Source organism: Solea solea, chromosome 18 (assembly GCF_958295425.1).
Source record: "Solea solea chromosome 18, fSolSol10.1, whole genome shotgun sequence".
Taxonomy (NCBI): Eukaryota; Metazoa; Chordata; class Actinopteri; order Pleuronectiformes; family Soleidae; genus Solea; species Solea solea.
Genome location: NC_081151.1, coordinates 16151193 through 16171329, shown reverse-complemented (window position 1 = coordinate 16171329; position 20137 = coordinate 16151193). Strand labels below are relative to the sequence as shown.

The 20137-nt window shown below is 39.9% G+C and overlaps 1 gene segment (V, D, J or C); it reads left to right on the top strand.

The window, feature by feature from the left end:
• The first annotated feature begins 10745 nt into the window (after positions 1–10745).
• LOC131444551 (T cell receptor beta variable 14-like) lies at positions 10746–12149 on the top strand. The segment is given in 2 exon segments: positions 10746–10858; positions 11007–12149. Coding segments are annotated over 2 exon segments (450 nt in total).
• Positions 12150–20137: the final 7988 nt, after the last annotated feature.

Below are 20137 nucleotides of genomic sequence, written 5' to 3'. Positions count from 1 at the left end.
CGAGAAAGTCTATGCACAAACAAGTCTTACAAGGAACGTTTTTAGCACACCATGTTCACTTGGCTAGCCGGCTGGCAGCTAACTACAAGCTAGCTACGTCCAAGTCCACAACATAACTTTAGGCAGCATAGGTTTCATATACATATGTGCATTGACCAGTGTTGTGCTAGTTACTGAAAAATAGTAAGTAGTTACAGTTACTAATTACTTTGTAAAAAAGTAACTCAGTTACTTAAACCAAAAACTAATGCGTTGCTGAGAAAATAACTTTTTAGTTACTGTAAAATGTTTTTCCAATGCTCCCATTAAATAAAGGTTGATTGATTGAGTTCCCTTCTAGCCGTCATTTCAGTTCTGTACTGATGCTGAATCATACAAACTGTTGATTAAAACAACCGTTTCAATTCATTTGCATCCACATCACTGAATCTAATTATCCAAGCAATATGAGCCGTTGTGCACCAACACAAACCTTGACACAAACACCAAAGTATTTTTTCAATGCCTATTTATTTCAGTCAGGCCATAAAGTCTTCCATAGGCTATAAACAGCAAGCCTATCTTTCTTATGCTGATGATCTGTCTGAAAGCTGGGTCCTCCACTGTGGAGATGGGCAGCATGTTTTCCACTACATATCTGAGGGTAAAAAATGTTACCATAGGACTCTTGGAATAATAGCCTGATATTGCTAAAAGAGATCCAAATAAACAATTAAACATACCGTGCTATTGTTTTATCAAGTTGTGCCTGGCTATGGGTCCGTCTGTCAACTTTCTCCGCTTCTCCAGGTGCTTCAGCAGATTGCTGTTGCTGTTGTTCGCTGTAGAAAGTATTTTTGAACCGGAACACAGTCTACAAGTTACCAAAATATTGCTTTTCCCTCTGCTCTCCAGTTGAAAATAATGTGAGTACCTCCATGAGGAGAGACTTATCTTTTCTTCACACATATTGCGCAAAAGACTCACACTCACAATATGTTTACTGTGGTAAATTACTACAATCAGAATGTTACACTCTTGTGCGGGGAAGTTAACAGTTTTTAAACTTCAGTTTCCAGCCAGTAAAAGTTAGAAACATATTGTTAAGATATCGTAGACTTAAGCAGAGCTGTTCCCATATGGCTGAGGGAAGTCAGTGCCGTCAATGTGTCGATACTACCTTTGATACTTAAAAGTTTTCTGATGTTTCAGCTTCTTAGATGTGAACATTATCTGGGTTTTTTTTGCTCCATATAACAGAAAAAAAACCATTCAGTTTTGAAAAATTTTCCTTTGTGGACAGAGAGATATTTTTAGAACGTCATCATTTCGAGGTTTTGGGAAACACTAACATTTTTAATTAGGTCATATCCTCATATTTTCTGCGAGAAAATAATCGACAAACCAATCAGTGATGAAAAAAATCATCAGTCGCAGCCTCAGTGTATACTATGCACACATAGTTGTTCCTTTCCAAATGGTTTCCTATCCATTTTAAGAATTTAAAGCATTTACAGTTGCTATCACACTATCATGACTGTGACCCATTCCTAATCACACCCCAGCATACTGTATAGTCGTGACACTCCCAACATCACACCTCCTCTAACACAGACAGTCTAACAGTGTTCATTTTCCTCAGGACACAGCAATGATCACAGCTGGTCTCATCACACTCTCTGCAGCTCTGCTCTGCATCGTAGGTACTGTGTGTTACTCTTATAGCAGATGTACAGTAAAAACATGAGCGCTAATGACATCATTTAATCCCATTAGTGTTTGGTTTTTTCCAACCACTGCAGGTCTAACTGATGGCAGTGATGTGACTCAGACTCCTCTGCTGTGGAAGGACAAGGGTCAGTCTGCCACCATGAACTGCAGCCACACTAAAGACAGCAGTTACTTCCAGATGTACTGGTACAGGCAGCTTCCAGGGGAGATGATGAAGCAAATAGTTTTCACAACTACTTCTGCTACTGAACATAAATATGAGAGTGGCTTCAGTAAGGACAGATTTCCAGCACAGAAGAGCGACGCCAACACTGGATCTCTGACAGTAAAGAAGCTGCAGCCTGAAGACAGTGGACTGTATTTTTGTTCAGTGAGTCAACACAGTGATGCAGGTGACTCGGGCAGCTGCACAAAAACCCAACTGCTAGTGACAGGGAAAAGAAAAGAAGACAACAGTCTCTTTGACAGAGTACAGATGGCGCTCTGAATCGAGTGTTTAAGATTCTAGGTTGTCATTTAGTAGTATTTTTAATTTAATGATGGAAAAACTACAGCTTGTTATGTTAGAGAAATAAAGTGAAGGAAAACTTTTTTTGTTTGAATAAATAAATAAATCATTCAAACTTAAACTTGTTCTGGTTGGTGGACAAAACAAGACAGTTGCGAACATCATCATTTCCAGGTTTTTTTTATAGACTAAACGATTTCTCGATGAATTGAGAAAATAATCGACAATTTAGTCGATTATGAAAATAATTTTCTAGAAATATAATGAGGGTTAAATTATAAATCAGGATTTGGAGTGAAGCTCCTACATTTGTCTCAGGTTAGCCAATAAATGAATGTACATGAATCACAGTAGTGGACGTGACCTGCTGTAAAATAAAGCACTTTGCAGGACTTGCAACACTGATGTCACACACCTGCAGGTTTGTTGCTTTCATCACAGTTCATTCCATTTTTCGTCCTTGCATAAGGAGGCGCTGCAGCACAGTATATCTGCAGTGGCATATGATGCATCCTGATACCATGTTATTAATCGGTTGGTTTGGTTTCCTGATGGCTTACCAAGACGCAGAGGTGTGACTATTCATAAGAACCACATATGCAGAAATAAAAACACACTAACAGGAGCAATAACAAGAGCAGCCATGAAAAACAAGATGATCACTGTCTTCTGTATAATCTTAAATATCATGCTCATCTCAGGTAATAACACCTATATACTCTATATGTTTATGCTTTATTTCCTGATTATTCTGATCGTTTTTGAAAAAAAAAATGGCTATTTTACGTATTTTATTCATGCTTTTATTAAAGTAAGTTGTTTTTTTTTGTTCTTTTTTCACAGGTTCCTCTTTCAGTGACAAAGTGAAGCAGACTCCAGCTCACATGTTCAAGAAATCAACAGAAACAGCTCAAATCAGCTGCTCACATAGTATTGATAGCTATAATCAAATCCTCTGGTACAAGCAGTTAAACAACAGACAGCTGCAGCTCCTGGGATATATGGTGATGGACTCAAAAAACATAGAACCTGGAGTCACAGTGAAGATGGAAGGGAATGCAAATAAAGACCAGACCTGCACTTTAACCATTGAAACACTGGACCTGAACAGCAGTGCAGTTTACTTCTGTGCTGCTAGTTTACACAGTGCCACACATCACTGCTCCTCAGTACAAAAACCTCACCATCACTATGTTTTCATCAGCTCATAATCACTTACACCTGCTACTTCCTCTCATTAGGTGGCAGTGTATCTATATTCTGTGAAACTGAACCACTGATGTGTAGCAGGAGTTGATGTGATCATTATAATGTGGAGAGAAGAAGATAAACTATGACACCACCCACTGACAGAGCTCATTTTACTAAACTAAGAGTTTACTCAGAGGAGGTTGGAAATAATCACAGATACACTCACTGAAGAAAATGATCAAGTGTGAAGTTTAGAGAACACAAAATGATTATTTTGTTTTTTTTTTATTCTAAGTTTGACTTCTAACACTGTTCTGGTTTCAGGTAATGTCAACAAAATTATTATTTATATTTTCAATTTTATCCATATTCAATTTTCAGTGTTTAAACTCATGTTATATAGACCCTTTCATTGTATACAAACATTCCAAGCCTAGCGAGAATGCACGCGCAGTTTGGGGTCAGCAAACGTCACAACAGGTAAGCGATTAGCATGTATGTCCACGGTCCTCCACCGAATAATTCTGAATATGTTCTTTCGTTGTCGGTTAAGGACTGCGAACAATACCTAAATAAATTAGTACTAGCCGACGGCAATAGTCTGCCTGACCCAGCTTCCATAAAAGATTGGCTAGATGATATTAGCAAGTGGCCAAATATTCACTCTTACCTTATAGATAAACCTAGCCCGTACACGCGAGAAAGTCTATGCACAAACAAGTCTTACAAGGAACGTTTTTAGCTCACCATGTTTACTTGGCAACTTGCTAGCCAGCTGGCAGCTAACTACAAGCTAGCTACATCCAAGTCCACAACATAACTTTAGGCAGCAAAGGTTTCATATACATATGTGCATTGACCAGTGTTGTGCTAGTTACTGAAAAATAGTAACTAGTTCCAGTTACTAGTTACTTTGTAAAAAAGTAACTCAGTTACTTAAACCAAAACTAATGCGTTGCTGAGAAAGTAACTTTTTAGTTACTGTAAAATGTTTTTCCAATGCTCCCATTAAATAAAGGTTGATTGATTGAGTTCCCTTCTAGCCGTCATTTCAGTTCTGTACTGATGCTGAATCATACAAACTGTTGATTAAAACAACCGTTTCAATTCATTTGCATCCACATCACTGAATCTAATTATCCAAGCAATATGAGCCGTTGTGCACCAACACAAACCTTGACACAAACACCAAAGTATTTTTGCAATGCCTATTTATTTCAGTCAGGCCATTAAGTCTTCCATAGGCTATAAACAGCAAGCCTATCTTTCTTATGCTGATGATCTGTCTGAAAGCTGGGTCCTCCACTGTGGAGATGGGCAGCATGTTTTCCACTACATATCTGAGGGTAAAAAATGTTACCATGAACTCTTGGAATAATAGCCTGATATTGCTAAAAGAGATCCAAATAAACAATTAAACATATCGTGCTATTGTTTTATCAAGTTGTGCCTGGCTATGGGTCTGTCTTTCAACTTTCTCCGCTTCTCCAGGTGCTTCAGCAGATTGCTGTTGCTGTTGTTCGCTGTAGAAAGTATTTTTGAACCGGAACACAGTCTACAAGTTACCAAAATATTGCTTTTCCCTCTGCTCTCCAGTTGAAAATAATGTGAATACCTCCATGAGGAGAGACTTATCTTTTCTTCACACATATTGCGCAAAAGACTCACACTCACAATATGTTTACTGTGGTAAATTACCACAATCAGAATGTTACACTCTGGTGCGGGGAAGTTAACAGTTTTTAAACTTCAGTTTCCAGCCAGTAAAAGTTAGAAACATATTGTTAAGATATCGTAGACTTAAGCAGAGCTGTTCCCATATGGCTGAGGGAAGTCAGTGCCGTCAATGTGTCGATACTACCTAGTACAACCACTCTTAAAAAACCTGAACTATAACTACAAATATGTATACAAGGGCTGCAACAGTTAGTTTGAGTGTTTTTTTATAATAATTTAAAAGTTTTCTGATGTTTCAGCTTCTTAGATGTGAACATTATCTGGTTTCTTTGCTCCACATAACAGAAAAAAAAACATTCAGTTTTGATTAATTTTCCTTTGTGGACAGAGAGATATTTTTAGAACGTCCTCATTTCGAGGTTTTGGGAAACACTAACATTTTTAATTAGGTCATATCCTCATATTTTCTGCGAGAAAATAATGGGCAAACCAATTAGAGTTGTTCCGATTCCGATACCGGTATCGGAAATGCCTCTGATACTGCCGAAAATGTGGGTATCGGTATCGGCAAGTACTGGAGTCCATGCACCGATCCGATACCACGTTATTTAATAGAGCTCCGTTAGCGCTGACGCGGTTCTTCTTCGCCGCTCTTGAAACAGTTGCGCTGTGCTGTTTTAGAGGCGTGAAGAAGAACTGATCGCCCGACACCTGTAGACAAGGAGCTAACGTTAGCTCATCATGTTGGCGGTTTGGCAGTATCTACCAGTTAGCTCCGTTAGCGTTGTTAGCTGCGCAACTCCGTTAGCGCGTCTACAGTCAAACTGGAGCGGCCCGTTTATTAAACGAAAAGAGCAGCGCTACAACTAACCAGCGTACCTGTGTCCTGCGTATGTATGCCTCTGTTTTTAAAGTTTAGCGTTACTTCAGAGACTCATTTTAACAATCTGGAGTCGAGTAAAAATGATGTCACGCACGTCCTTTCCCGGTCAGTCGTCATGGAAACATGAAGCTCTGCCAGTGCCGCGGTGTTTGGACCAGAGTGAAAACAAACGTACAAGCTGAAAAACGAAACAACATATCACTGGTAAAAATAAATGATGTCCATTTGCTGTATTTGTTCATGTTTTATGTTTTACAGAGGGTTTAACCTGAGCCAAACCTTACCACCAATGATTTATTTATTTATATATATATATATATATATATATATATATATATATATATATATATATATATATATATGTATATGTATATGTATGTATGTTTATTTCGGTCATGTCAGTTAGATCACTCATCATCACACATCATCTTAGTGTAGTTTACACAATACACATAACCAAAAGGGAAAGCCGGAGAAGCAAAAGTTTATCTAGTCCCGTCCCCATTACCCACAGAATACATATTTTCATCATACAATACATCATTTTTCTTTTTCTTATGACATTTTGACAAAAACATGTTTCAGCATCAGGTAGCACTCAGAGATGCAGTCTAGCTCTAGACAGTCAATCAGACTCCATGTATGTCAGCTGTTGTTTGGTTACATTTGCTTCCACTGCCGTATCCACACGGTGTCTACAGATTTCTGTCTCTGACCTTTGTCATACTTTCCTCCTGGGTCATTCTGTATCGATTAATGGTCATCTCTACATACTTATTTTTAAATACACTCCGTTTTGCTGATTTTTTTCATCTCCTCATCCAGATTATTCCACTGTCTGACACCCGTGACTGATACGGTAAAGGATTTGGTGATGATAATCATATCACAGTCATGCAGGCGTAGTATGATATATATTTTTACACACAGGTATCGGTATCGGTACTCAGTATCGGCCGATACCCACAGCACAAGTATCGGAATCGGTATCGGGAGGGAAAAAATGGTATCGGAACATCTCTAAAACCAATCAGTGATGAAAACCATCATCAGTTGCAGCCTCAGTGTATACTATGCAAACATATTTCATACTTTCAAAATGTTTTCCTATCCATTTTAAAGTTTTAACGCATTTACAGTTGCTATCACACTATCATGACTGTGACCCATTCCTAATCACACCCCAGCATACTGTATAGTCGTGACACTCCCAACATCACACCTCCTCTAACACAGACAGTCTAACAGTGTTCATTTTCCTCAGGACACAGCAATGATCACAGCTGGTCTGATCACACTCTCTGCAGCTCTGCTCTGCATTGTAGGTACTGTGTGTTACTCTTATAGCAGATGTACAGTAAAAACATGAGCGCTATTGACATCATTTAATCCCCTTAGTGTTTGTTTTTTTCAACCACTGCAGGTCTAACTGATGGCAGTGATGTGACTCAGACTCCTCTGCTGTGGAAGGACAAGGGTCAGTCTGCCACCATGAACTACAGCCACACTAAAGACAGCAGTTACTTCCAGATGTACTGGTACAGGCAGCTTCCAGGGGAGATGATGAAGCAAATAGTTTTGACAACTCCTTCTGCTACTGAACATATATATGATAGTGGCTTCAGTAAGGACAGATTTCCAGCACAGAAGAGTGATGCCAACACTGGATCTCTGACAGTAAAGAAGCTGCAGCCTGAAGACAGTGGACTGTATTTTTGTTCAGTGAGTCAACACAGTGATGCAGGTGACTCGGGCAGCTGCACAAAAACCCAACTGCTAGTGACAGGGAAAAGAAAAGAAGACAACAGTCCCTTTGACAGAGTACAGATGGCGCTCTGAATCGAGTGTTTAAGATTCTAGGTTGTCATTTAGTAGTATTTTTAATTTAATGATGGAAAAACAACAGCTTGTTATGTTGGAAAAATAAAGTAAAGGAAAACTTTTTTGTTTGAATAAATAAATAAATCATTCAAACTTAAACTTGTTCTGGTTGGTGGACAAAACAAGACAGTTGCGAACATCATCATTTCCAGGTTTGTTTTATAGACTAAACGAATACTCGATGAATTGAGAAAATAATCGACAATTTAGTCGATTATGAAAATGATTTTCTAGAAATATAATGAGGGTTAAATTATAAATCAGGATTTGGAGTGAAGCTCCTACATTTGTCTCAGGTTAGCCAATAAATTAATGTACATGAATCACAGTAGTGGACGTGACCTGCTGTAAAATAAAGCACTTTGCAGGACTTGCAACACTGATGTCACACACCTGCAGGTTTGTTGCTTTCTTCACAGTTCATTCCATTTTTCGTCCTTGCATAAGGAGGCGCTGCAGCACAGTATATCTGCAGTGGCATATGATGCTTCCTGATACCATGTTATTAAACAGTTGGTTTGGTTTCCTGATGGCTTACCAAGATGCAGAGGTGTGACTATTCATAAGAACCACATATGCAGAAATAAAAACACACTAACAGGAGCAATAACAAGAGCAGCCATGAAAAATAAGATGATCACTGTCTTCTGTATAATCTTGAATATCACACTCATCTCAGGTAATAACACCTATATACTGTATATGTTGATGCTTTATTTCCTGATGATTCTGATTGTTATTGAAAATATCACAAAAAAATTGGATATTTTACATATTTTATTCATGCTTTTATTAAAGTTGGGCTTTTTTGTTCATTTTTCACAGGTTCCTCTCTCAGTGACAAAGTGAAGCAGACTCCAGCTCACGTGTTCAAGAAATCAACAGAAACAGCTAAAATCAGCTGCTCACATAGTATCAACAACTATAATCAAATCTTCTGGTACAAGCAGTTAAACAACAGACAGCTGCAGCTCCTGGGATACATGTTAGCAAACTCTAGAAATCCAGAAACTGGAGTTGATGTTCAGATAGATGGAAGTGCAGATAAAGACCAGACCTGCACTTTAACCATTGAAACACTGGACCTGAACAGCAGTGCAGTTTACTTCTGTGCTGCTTATTTACACAGTGCCACACATCACTGCTCCTCAGTACAAAAACCTCACCATCACTATGTTTTCATCAGCTCATAATCACTTACACCTGCTACTTCCTCTCATTAGGTGGCAGTGTATCTATATTCTGTGAATCTGAACCACTGATGTGTAGCAGGAGTTGATGTGATCATTATAATGTGGAGAGAAGAAGATAAACTATGACACCACCCACTGACAGAGCTCATTTTACTAAACTAAGAGTTTACTCAGAGGAGGTTGGAAATAATCACAGATACACTCACTGAAGAAAATGATCAAGTGTGAGGTTCAGAGAACACAAAATGATTATTTTGTTTTTCTTTATTCTAAGTATGACTTCTAACACTGTTCTGGTTTCAGGTAATGTCAACAAAATTATTATTCATATTAAAAAGCAAAAAAGACAACCAAAAAAGGTTTCCTACATTTTTAACAAAAGAAAATGTTTTAAATTAAGCTTGGGAACAACCAGTATATAATATCAATGTTATAGACTGGTCAATTTAATCCATATTCAATTGTCAGTGTTTAAACTCATGTTATATAGACCCTTTCATTGTATACAAACATTCCAAGCCTAGCGAGAATGCGCGCACAATAGGTAAGCGATTAAAGTTCAAAAAAGTGACCCTCAAAAATTCATACCAGTTATTTGAACATTGTTTGAAGCTAAATGTGACAAAATGTTGCTGTTATTTTCAGCGTGAGCCGCTTTACAAACAACACCCCACAGCAAACAGGCCATTTTGAATCATTACATTTCCAAGACAACAACAAACAAAACAATAAAAAATGAACTCTCCCACCACCCAAAATTTGGGAATATGGAAAAGGATTCTCTCACACACAAAGGAAACATGTCAAAATTACAAATTGAGTCAACAAGGTGTTCCAACATTCAGCTGACAGAGGGATAAAGTCTCACATAGAATCACTCATTTAAATAATAGAGTTATGGAAGTCAGGCAAGAAAGGAAGCTCATATATTTACATACATTCCCATTGTTCTTTTCACACTGTACAGGATCTTTTCTGGTGTGTCATAGGATATTAACAAGGGCTGAAACAATTACAATTACTAAATGAATCGTCAACTATTTTGATACTCAATTCATTGGTTTGAGTGTTTTATCCATTATTAAAACAAGTTTCTCTGATTCTTGAATGTGAATATTTTCTGGTTTCTTTGCTCCGTATAAAAAAATAAATCATTCTAACTGAAACTTAAACTTATTTTGGTCGGTGGACAATACAAGACATTTGAGAACATCATCATGTCCAGGTTTGTTTTATAGACCAAACAATTACTCTTTTAATTGAGAAAATAAATCACAAATTAGTCAATTATGAAAATAATCCTTAGTTGCAGCTCTAATATTAACCACTGCCTTTGTAAGGAAGCAGTTCCCACAAAGTTGTTTTTTTCTAGAAATATTATGAGTTAAATTATAAATCAGGATTTGGAGTGAAGCTCCTACATTTGTCTCAGGTTAGCCAATAAATGAATGTACATGAATCACAGTAGTGGACGTGACCTGCTGTAAAATAAAGCACTTTGCAGGACTTGCAACACTGATGTCACACACCTGCAGGTTTGTTGCTTTCTTCACAGTTCATTCCATTTTTCGTCCTTGCATAAGGAGGCGCTGCAGCACAGTATATCTGCAGTGGCATATGATGCATCCTGATACCATGTTATTAAACAGTTGGTTTGGTTTCCTGATGGCTTACCAAGATGCAGAGGTGTGACTATTCATAAGAACCACATATGCAGAAATAAAAACACACTAACAGGAGCAATAACAAGAGCAGCCATGAAAAACAAGATGATCACTGTCTTCTGTATAATCTTAAATATCATGCTCATCTCAGGTAATAACACCTATATACTGTATATGTTTATGCTTTATTTCCTGATTATTCTGATCGTTATTGAAAATATCACAAAAGATTGGCTATTTTACATATTTTATTCATGCTTTTATTAAAATAAGTTGGGTTTTTTGTTCTTTTTTCACAGGTTCCTCTCTCAGTGACAAAGTGAAGCAGACTCCAGCTCACGTGTTCAAGAAACCAACAGAAACAGCTAACATCAGCTGTTCACATAGTATTGATAGCTATAATCAAATCCTCTGGTACAAGCAGTTAAACAACAGACAGCTGCAGTTCCTGGGATATATGTTCATGGACTCAGAAAACCCAGAACCTGGAGTCACAGTGAAGATGGAAGGGAATGCAAATAAAGACCAGACCTGCACTTTAATCATTAAAACATTGGACCTGAACAGCAGTGCAGTTTACTTCTGTGCTGCTAGTTTACACAGTGCCACACATCACTGCTCCTCAGTACAAAAACCTCACCATCACTATGTTTTCATCAGCTCACTGACAGCTGCTTACACCTGGAGTTAGTGAACCAATGCTTGTCTTTAATCTCAATCATGGGAGGTTATTTCTGTGGAGTGACATTGATAATGTCACACCTCCCAGAAATAAAGAGCTGCCTCAGCCACTCAGTATATGTGATGTGTCTCCTTGTATCAGAATCATTACAATGGCTCATAATCTCGTCAGATTTACCATCTCAACTCTGTCGCTACAAGGTACAAGAACTAAAATGCATTTATCTGCAGTTTGTCTGTTTGTCTGTCTTTGAGCAGCATTATTTAACGAGTAAAGGGCAGGTTTAGACTCAATTTTCTGGAGATTCAATTTGGAGTCTTTGATAAAGATTTTTTAAAATCAGCCATTAACCTTGAAAAGCAGGGGATTATATTAACACTGCAGAAAATTTAGCAGCCCTGGTGGAGGATTGCACTCTCAGAGTGCTTTTTACAATTGATGATTCATGTTGTTGTCGTTGCCTTTATTTGGTCTTGTGTAACATTCTCTGCATGCTGCATACTTCATCTGAAACGGGCTCCGTTCAGACAAAACTATCAGACCTGACTAAGGGAGCTTTTGTGTGAATCCACACATAAATCAAAATCTAAATATCCCTAACCTGAGAAATACACAGTATGTTTACATGTTACTGAGGGAAAAACTAATTACCGGGTTAATCTGCACTTTTAAAACACATGTAAACAAGTTAGCCTGTGCGAAACTGTACTGTAGTAATACTAAGGCGGACTTGCACAACAAGATAACGTGACTGGACATTGAATTATCACTGCATGGATACATTTACTTGGATCAGAGTTGGACGCTTTGCACTGATGCCACAGTTCCCACCCGACTCAATACATAATAGAAATAATAAAAGTCAGTGCATAAAAGCAGAAATATAAGAAGAATCATTCAAAATCCAGGCCAGTACATTTATTGAACTGACAGGGAGACTAAATGTTTGCTCTGTCAGCTTAAAGATTTAAGAATTTTAAAGTTCATGGATGATAGGAAGAAGAAACCACGCAATAATTACAAGCTGAAAGGGAGTATCGCCAACTTCCATAGCGGAGGTGGATAATTCCTGGACAGTAGTTCAGTAACATTGTTCTTATTTAAAAGTTTTGCATCACAGTTTTAATTCTAAAATTTCAGCAACAAATCCGCCCTGATAATCATTCAACACCAGCAGTGAAATATATTTTTGTTTTTCTTATTCATATGTCGCTCCTGCATTGTTTAAAATGCAACAGGGTATCATATCTTGTAAAAGAAAAGTATATACTTTTCCCCAAAAATGGGAATCAAAATTATGTTTAACTTTTGCATTTCTCCACATAGTTCACTGCCAGTATGTGACTCAACACCCTGCGATCAGCTGGAGTTATGTGTCCAGATCTGCGGAGATGAACTGCAGCCACAACAGAGATGCCAGTCATAACCAGATGGACTGGTACAAGCAGCGTCCAGGGGAGAGCATGACCATTGTTGTCTATACAACTTCTGGAGGGAAGCCAGTCAATCAAACCAAATATTCAGCCATCAAAGACAACATCGAGAGCGGGGCTCTTACTGTGAAAAACCTGCAGCCCGAGGACAGTGCCGTGTATTTCTGTGCTGTCAGTAAACACAGTGGTGTGAAATGTATGAGCTGCTGAACAAAAACTGATAAGGTCATTTGGGGTTTTAATGTAGACGCAGGTTTTGACTTTCATATCTTCACAGTAGGTGGTGCTACAACGCCACAGATACTACAGTGAAGAGTCTACAGAGTAAGAGTCTACAGTGAAACGTTACTTGTCCATCCGTGTTCTATGCTCATGATATCCCTTTCTTTCTTCTCTAGTATTTGTAAGCAATGCATCTGATCTGATTTCAACAACTTGTGTTTCTCCGGAGGCTTTAAAATAAATGCTGTATATTATTTGAGACAAAAATAATCTGCCCTCTAACTTCCATTTTCTTATGGGAAAAGAAGAATGAACTACTGAACACGTGTAAATGTCTTTTCTACTTTTTTGATCACAAACCTAATTACAGTTTTCGTTTCTCTTTGTGCAGGTGTTTAACTTGTGGTGGTATTATCAGTCTCCGCCTGATTTCTTCAAGACGACCGTTACGAGGCTCATCGGATATAAAGACTTCAAAACTGTCATCATGCAAAAGCCATATGATGAGGACTTTACAATCACTAGAGACTTCAGCCGCTATACAGGGACAAATAGCTCTCTCATACGCAAATATGCAAGAAAACAGCCTCCAAAGGACACAGTGTCTGCATCCTTTTTCCTTTCTACAAAAGGTTTAAAGTTTATATTTGTTGCTTTTAACAGGCACCTCACAAACAGCTGCTCCTGATTTGATGCTCTGTAAAAACATCCATTTCCTGTCAGTTGCTGGCTACAATAATGTCAGTTTTATGAATATAAAAATGCGTCTTTACCCTTTCTTTCTTTGTCCAGGTGTTTGACTGGGTTTAGATGTCCGTCTTCATAAAACCGTACAGGTTTTCTGCAGCCATGACAGAGGCGATGTTCTTGTTGTACCATAGTACCAGCACTCACCAGGAGACACAGCAATCGTCCTCATCGGATATTTGGACTTCAAATCTGTCATAATGCAAGAGCCATAGAATCAGGACTTTATAATCTCCGGGGATCTCGAACACCATACAGGAGAACATGCAGAAAAACAGCACGGTGCAGATTATTACTGTGCAGCCACACACAGTGTCTACTTTACCTTTCTTTTCATGCAAAAAAAAAAGATATTTTCTGGTTTCTTTTTTTGGACCAAATGATTACTCACGGAAATAACTGACAGATCAATTGATTGCGAAAATGTAGCCAGAGATGCAATATCAACATGAAAATAATGACCTCTGTTCAGTTCATTAGTATACAGAGGCTTTGGGACGCCCTGTAGTTGTCATCAAATGCTACAGCCCTCACTGGTCACAGGCCACAGCAGCCCTTGGCTGGACATCTTCCCTTTCCCCACTACTTTCATGCTTCAGTTTGTCCTATCTAATAATGGTGCGAAATTGCCAAAATACATATTTATTCATTCATCTTCTACCACTTTATCCTCCACATGAGGGTCGAGGGGGGCGCTGGTGGCAATCTCAAATCTCGGCAAAAGGTGGGGTACACCCTAGTTAACCAGTTCATCACAGGCCCACATATAGAGACAAACAATCATTCACAGTGTCCAACTTCTGCATGTTTTTGGACTATGGGAAGAACCCGGAGGACCTGGAGAAAACCCATGCACACACACGGGGAGAACAGGCAAACTCCATGCAGAAAGGCACTTGTTCTGACTGGGTCGCAAACCTGACTGGCTGCAAAGGCAAGAGTGCTAACCACCAACCGTGTGGCTCCAAAAATGCATATATTAATTGAAAATTTGAAAATATGACAAAACTAGACTCCGGGAGCCTACATTTCCACAGAGCCACATGCCTCATTCAATATCTGGAAGTAACATATCTCAGCAGAGCTGTGGCAGACAGAATCATTTTGTGATTATTTTTACAGATACTGTCAGTGGCGTGCACAGACATTTTGGGGGGGCAGGTGCTCAGTGAAAAATAAGGGAACTTTGTGTGGCATGTGGAACTATCGGCTGCCCTATATATAAAAACATGTTCAATGTAATTAAATATTTATTTATGTCAACATGTTAAGAACTAAAGGTGTCAGAACTGTCGTACAAAGTGTCATGAGTGAGTGAAGAGTGAGCATAAGCATACTGTTAATTATGTATCCTAATGTAAACCTATACACAATACTAAATATTCAGCTTAAGTGTACTGATAGATTTGCATGTTGTACTAATGACAAACTCTAGCGACATTACTTATGTGGTGGTCATCACGTCATATCAGTGATTAGCTAGCGTCTAGCTTGTTAAGCAGGTGCGCAGTCGGCTAATTTATGCTCAGCTGTGGTGGCGCTGTATGAGACAGGCTACTTCACAACAGAGACAAAAAAAAAAATGCAAGTTCTAGCTTGGCAACTGAGGCTTAGGGGGCAAACAATACACTCGACTCGATTCATTTATGTGTTACCTGGCTGGTGGGACAGGGCCGGGAGCAGGTGTGTGTGGGCGACAGATGTGCACTGCTGCTGCACCGCGCCTCCGTTTGTGCCCGCTCTGCGCGTTCACGTTGACAAAGGAAGAGAGGTGTGTGCGGCGGAGGAGGAGGGGTGGCATATTAATTGAGGCAATATTATCACACGCTTTTAATCGTCGAGAATTTATAGATGATCAATTCAGCATGGGCCACATACACTGTTTAAAATAACAACGAACTTTCAAAAGGGTCCAGCGGGCAACGGCAGGTGCTACAGCACCACCTAGTGTCTACCTGTGCACGCCACTGGATATTGTGGCGGTGAAATTTCTGATCTTGTTTCTGCAATATAGCAATATGTTGTATAAACTTAATATTAAATACATGAAAAATAAACACTTTTTGGCACTGTTAAATAAAAAAAACGTGTTAATAGAATAGTGCGCTTACCACCATTTATCAAGTTTATGAGAACAAATCAGTAATAATGCTGATTATTGGGTAAAATAATGCAAAAATCATTTATCATATTGGAGTTAGCTTGATAAATCAATCATCTGTTTCCTTCTGTGTTTGTGTGGGGGTTCAGGTCCACCAGTCTACCTCTGTGATACTGTGCAGCTCGTCTGTAAACACGGTCACAGTGACCACAGGGTGATGCTGTGGTACATGCAGCCACCAAGGGACAAAACCCATTTAGAGAACATTTCAAATTAGCAGGCGTTCTGAGCGGGAGCCAAAAAACGGGTTTACTTTCTATAATCAAGCTGAAAGCGCTTGAACACACCGCCACATACTTCTGTGTTGCTCATGAGCCACAGCTCATCAACCAGCCACCTGATTTTTACAATAACCTCTTCCAGGGCTCTTCAGAAATGAGGTCAAATGATCAAATTATATGTAAAGCTCATTATTTTTAGTGCATAATGGCAGAAAGGGTAGATAGATAAATTGGTTTGATTAATCGGGCCAATATTTGCCATAATTGCCAATGGCAGATTTTTTATTTATTTCATTTATTAATGGTCCAATGGTTATTACACATGATGGCTCTTTGTTCTCAGAAACTTGATGGATGTTGATTGCCGACCTGTTTCATTTATTTATATTTAGTTATATTAAGTTTACACATAATTATTTATTGAACATACTGTATATAATTGCTCTGCAGTGCATAAAATGTAGATTGAAGAGACTGACCAGTGTTGTTCAATAACTGGGGAAAGAAGTTAAGCTATTTTTTTGTATTATTTGTTATCATCTATTTTATCAGATGGAGGGTAAAAGGCAACCGAAAAAATTATATAGGCCAAAAAAAAATTAAATAACGAATTGCGATTATTTTAACTGACATTGCGATTGCAATATGATTCACGGTATGAGAGGGAATGGTCATTTTTACATAATTATTCTATTTTCAGCTGAATGACATAAAAATTATGCTTTTTCCAGTCTGTCGGGACAATACAGTATTTAATCTAAAATGGTCATTTGACACACATATCAGCTTCAAGAAATATGTTGCGCCTGGACACACCCCTAGAAGGACAGTTTATCTATGTTGACAACTGTTTGCACAGTCTCACATCCGCTGAGGAAGCAAGGAAGCTCATTGACCGGATGCGAGAGTTGCTATCTGCAGGAGGGTTTGAGATAAGACAGTGGGCCAGCAATCTCCCGTCTGTTGTGGAACATCTCCCTGTGGAAGCCAGAGCAGCCAGCACAGAACTGTGGCTCTCCCAGTACACTCAGGTCTGCTTTAGGTCTCCGCTGGAACTGCCTTACCGACCGTCTCGGATACAGACATCGTCCTATTGCGTACCTATTGCGACATTAAGAAATGTCTACAAGGTGATGGCATCACAATATGATCCGCTCGGATACCCCTTATTCCGTACTCCACAAGAGCTAAGATTCTTGTACAAGATCTCTGGAAGGTAGGAGTAAGTTGGGATGATCGGATCCAACCCAATACCTTACTGGAAAGATGGAGACAGTGGGAAGCCGAACTGGTAGACCTCCCCCAAGTCAAAATGCCAAGATGCTATGTCCCACCAATGGCAGATACTGATGGAACCAAAAGGGAAGTTCATATTTTTTGCGATGCTTCAGAAAGAGCCTACGGTGCAGTCGCATATCTGCGAACGCAGGATTGTCATGGCAACATCCACGTGGCATTTGCGATGGCAAGGTCCAGAGTGAGCCCACGTAAACAAATATCGGTGCCCCGCCTAGAGTTGTGTGCAGCCCTTGCTGGAGCACAGTTATCCAAAGTCCTGTCTACGGAGCTAGCACTGGACCCTGATCAAGTAACACTGTGGGCCGACTCAACCACAGTTCTGACATGGCTAAAATCCGAGTCATGCCGGTATAAGGTCTTTGTCGGCACTCGGGTTACAGAAATCCAAGACCTCACTGAAGGGGCGGATTGGAGATATGTCAGCACCAAGGACAACCCAGCTGATGACCTCACCCGAGGAAAAACCCTCTCTGAACTCAGTCAGCCAAACCGCTGGAGTCAGGGCCCACACTTTCTTCGTCAGCCCTCAGACATTTGGCCAACTCACCAGCTGGAGGCCCAAGAGGAGGATGTGTCTGAATTCAAGAAGACTGCATTCTGCGGAACCATCACCAGCAGCAGTTTAAATGCTATGTCCATCGCCAACATCGACAGCTGGGGTGAACTCATTGAGACCACCCATCAGTTCCTTCATGGGGCGGCTAATAGCCAAAATCCTGCAATGACAGCTACAGATGCTCTAGCAGCTAAGCTACATATCCTGAAACAAGCTCAAGAGGATAGCTTCCCAGAAGAGGTACAGACTCTGGCGGCTGGTAAAACCATTCCCCGGCAAAGTCACTTGTTCACGCTTGCTCCTGAATATGACACTGCCACAGGACTGATAAGAGTTGGAGGACGACTCCGGAGAGCCGAGGGTCTAGATCCAGATGCCATTCATCCCATAATCCTAGATCCAAAACACCAGGTGACTTGTCTTCTCATTAAAGACTACGACTCCAAACTCCTCCACGCTGGTCCTGAACGAGTGTTTTGTGAGATACGTAGGAAGTATTGGATTCTGCGGGGAAGGGAATCAGTCAAAAAACACCAGTATAGCTGTGCGGAGTGCCAGAGGTGGCGAGCTAACCCAGAGATACCAAAGATGGCAGATCTACCCCCTTCATGGCTTCTACTGTTCAAGCCACCAATTTGGTCTACTGGAGTAGACTGCTTTGGTCCCTACAACATCAAGGTGGCAGACGCATTGAAAAGCGGTGGGGTATCATCTTCAAATGCATGACTACTAGTTGTGTGCATCTCGATCTGCTGGAGAGTATAGACACTGACGCATTTCTGATGGCCCTACTACGGTTCATTGCACGCCGTGGCAAGCCACTTGAGATCCTATCTGACAGAGTAACACATTTTCGTGGAGGAGCAGCTGAACTCCAGGCGAACTTTGAAGCTATGGAAACCTCCATCAAAGAGAAGCTGACAGGACAAGAAATTGAGTTCCGGTTTAACCCTCCGGGTTCGCCACATTTCGGAGGCACCTGGGAGCGTGAAGTAAGATCGGTGAAGACAGCTCTTCAAGTTGTGTTGACTAATCAAACAGTTCCAGAATCAGTACTGCAAACTGTGCTGATTGAGGTGGAGGGAATGCCTCTTGGGTACATCTCATCTGACGTGGCAGACCCTGATCCGGTCACACCGAATCTGTTACTTATGGGACTTCGTGATGGGTCTCTCCCTCAAGCAATCTACGCATCCAGTGATCTTTTGGGGAGACGGCGATGGCGACATAGCCAGATCCTTGCTGACCACTTCTGGTCCAACTTCATTCGTCACCATCTGCCTGACCTCCAGAAACGACAGAAATGGCAGAAGGACACTGACAACTTGACCACTGGACATGTCGTGATGGTGGTGGATTCTCAGCTACCCCGGGCTCACTGGCTCATCGGCAAAATAGTCAAAGTCTGTCCAGGCGTGGATGGCCGTGTCAGAGCAGCGGAGGTGAAGATCAAAGGACAAACTTATCTTCGCCCAGTTGCACGATTGGTGAGATTGCCAGCTTGGGAATGCAGAAACGTGAGTTTACTTGCCTTGTTGGACCGTGAATACTGTTATTATAAGTCAATGGTCTTGTTTTCTTGGCTGTTGCATTTTCGCTAAGTTAACTATGTTGATCCAGAAATGCATGTTTAGTTTCACTCGCGGTTAAATGCCGTCTGGTCGTCTCGAGTACTGCAGTGATTTATTTTGTCCGCTAGATGGCGACATTGGCCATACAATACTGTGTTTTGGCAAGTTACTCAGGGATGATGTGTTTTGAGTTATTGTAATGCTGTTCAAGTCCGTTAAACTGATAATTAACTCAGGATGTTTACGTCTTATTTCATTTGTATATTTTTGGTGATTATTTCAGATTAATAATTATATGCCTTTAATGTTATTTAGTAAATTATGATGACTGGATATTACAATATATAATTCTTTTCTTTTCATTTATGGACATTTAGGACCACACATACACCCATATATGTCCACTGACCCACCTGTAACTCCAACAAGTAACCATTAAAGAACATTAAGGAACCTCTCTGTGTCCTGCTCTCTGATCGGAGCCCCTGTCCTCAAAGTGCTATCAAGCCAGCACATTCCCAGAGTACCCACTCTATCA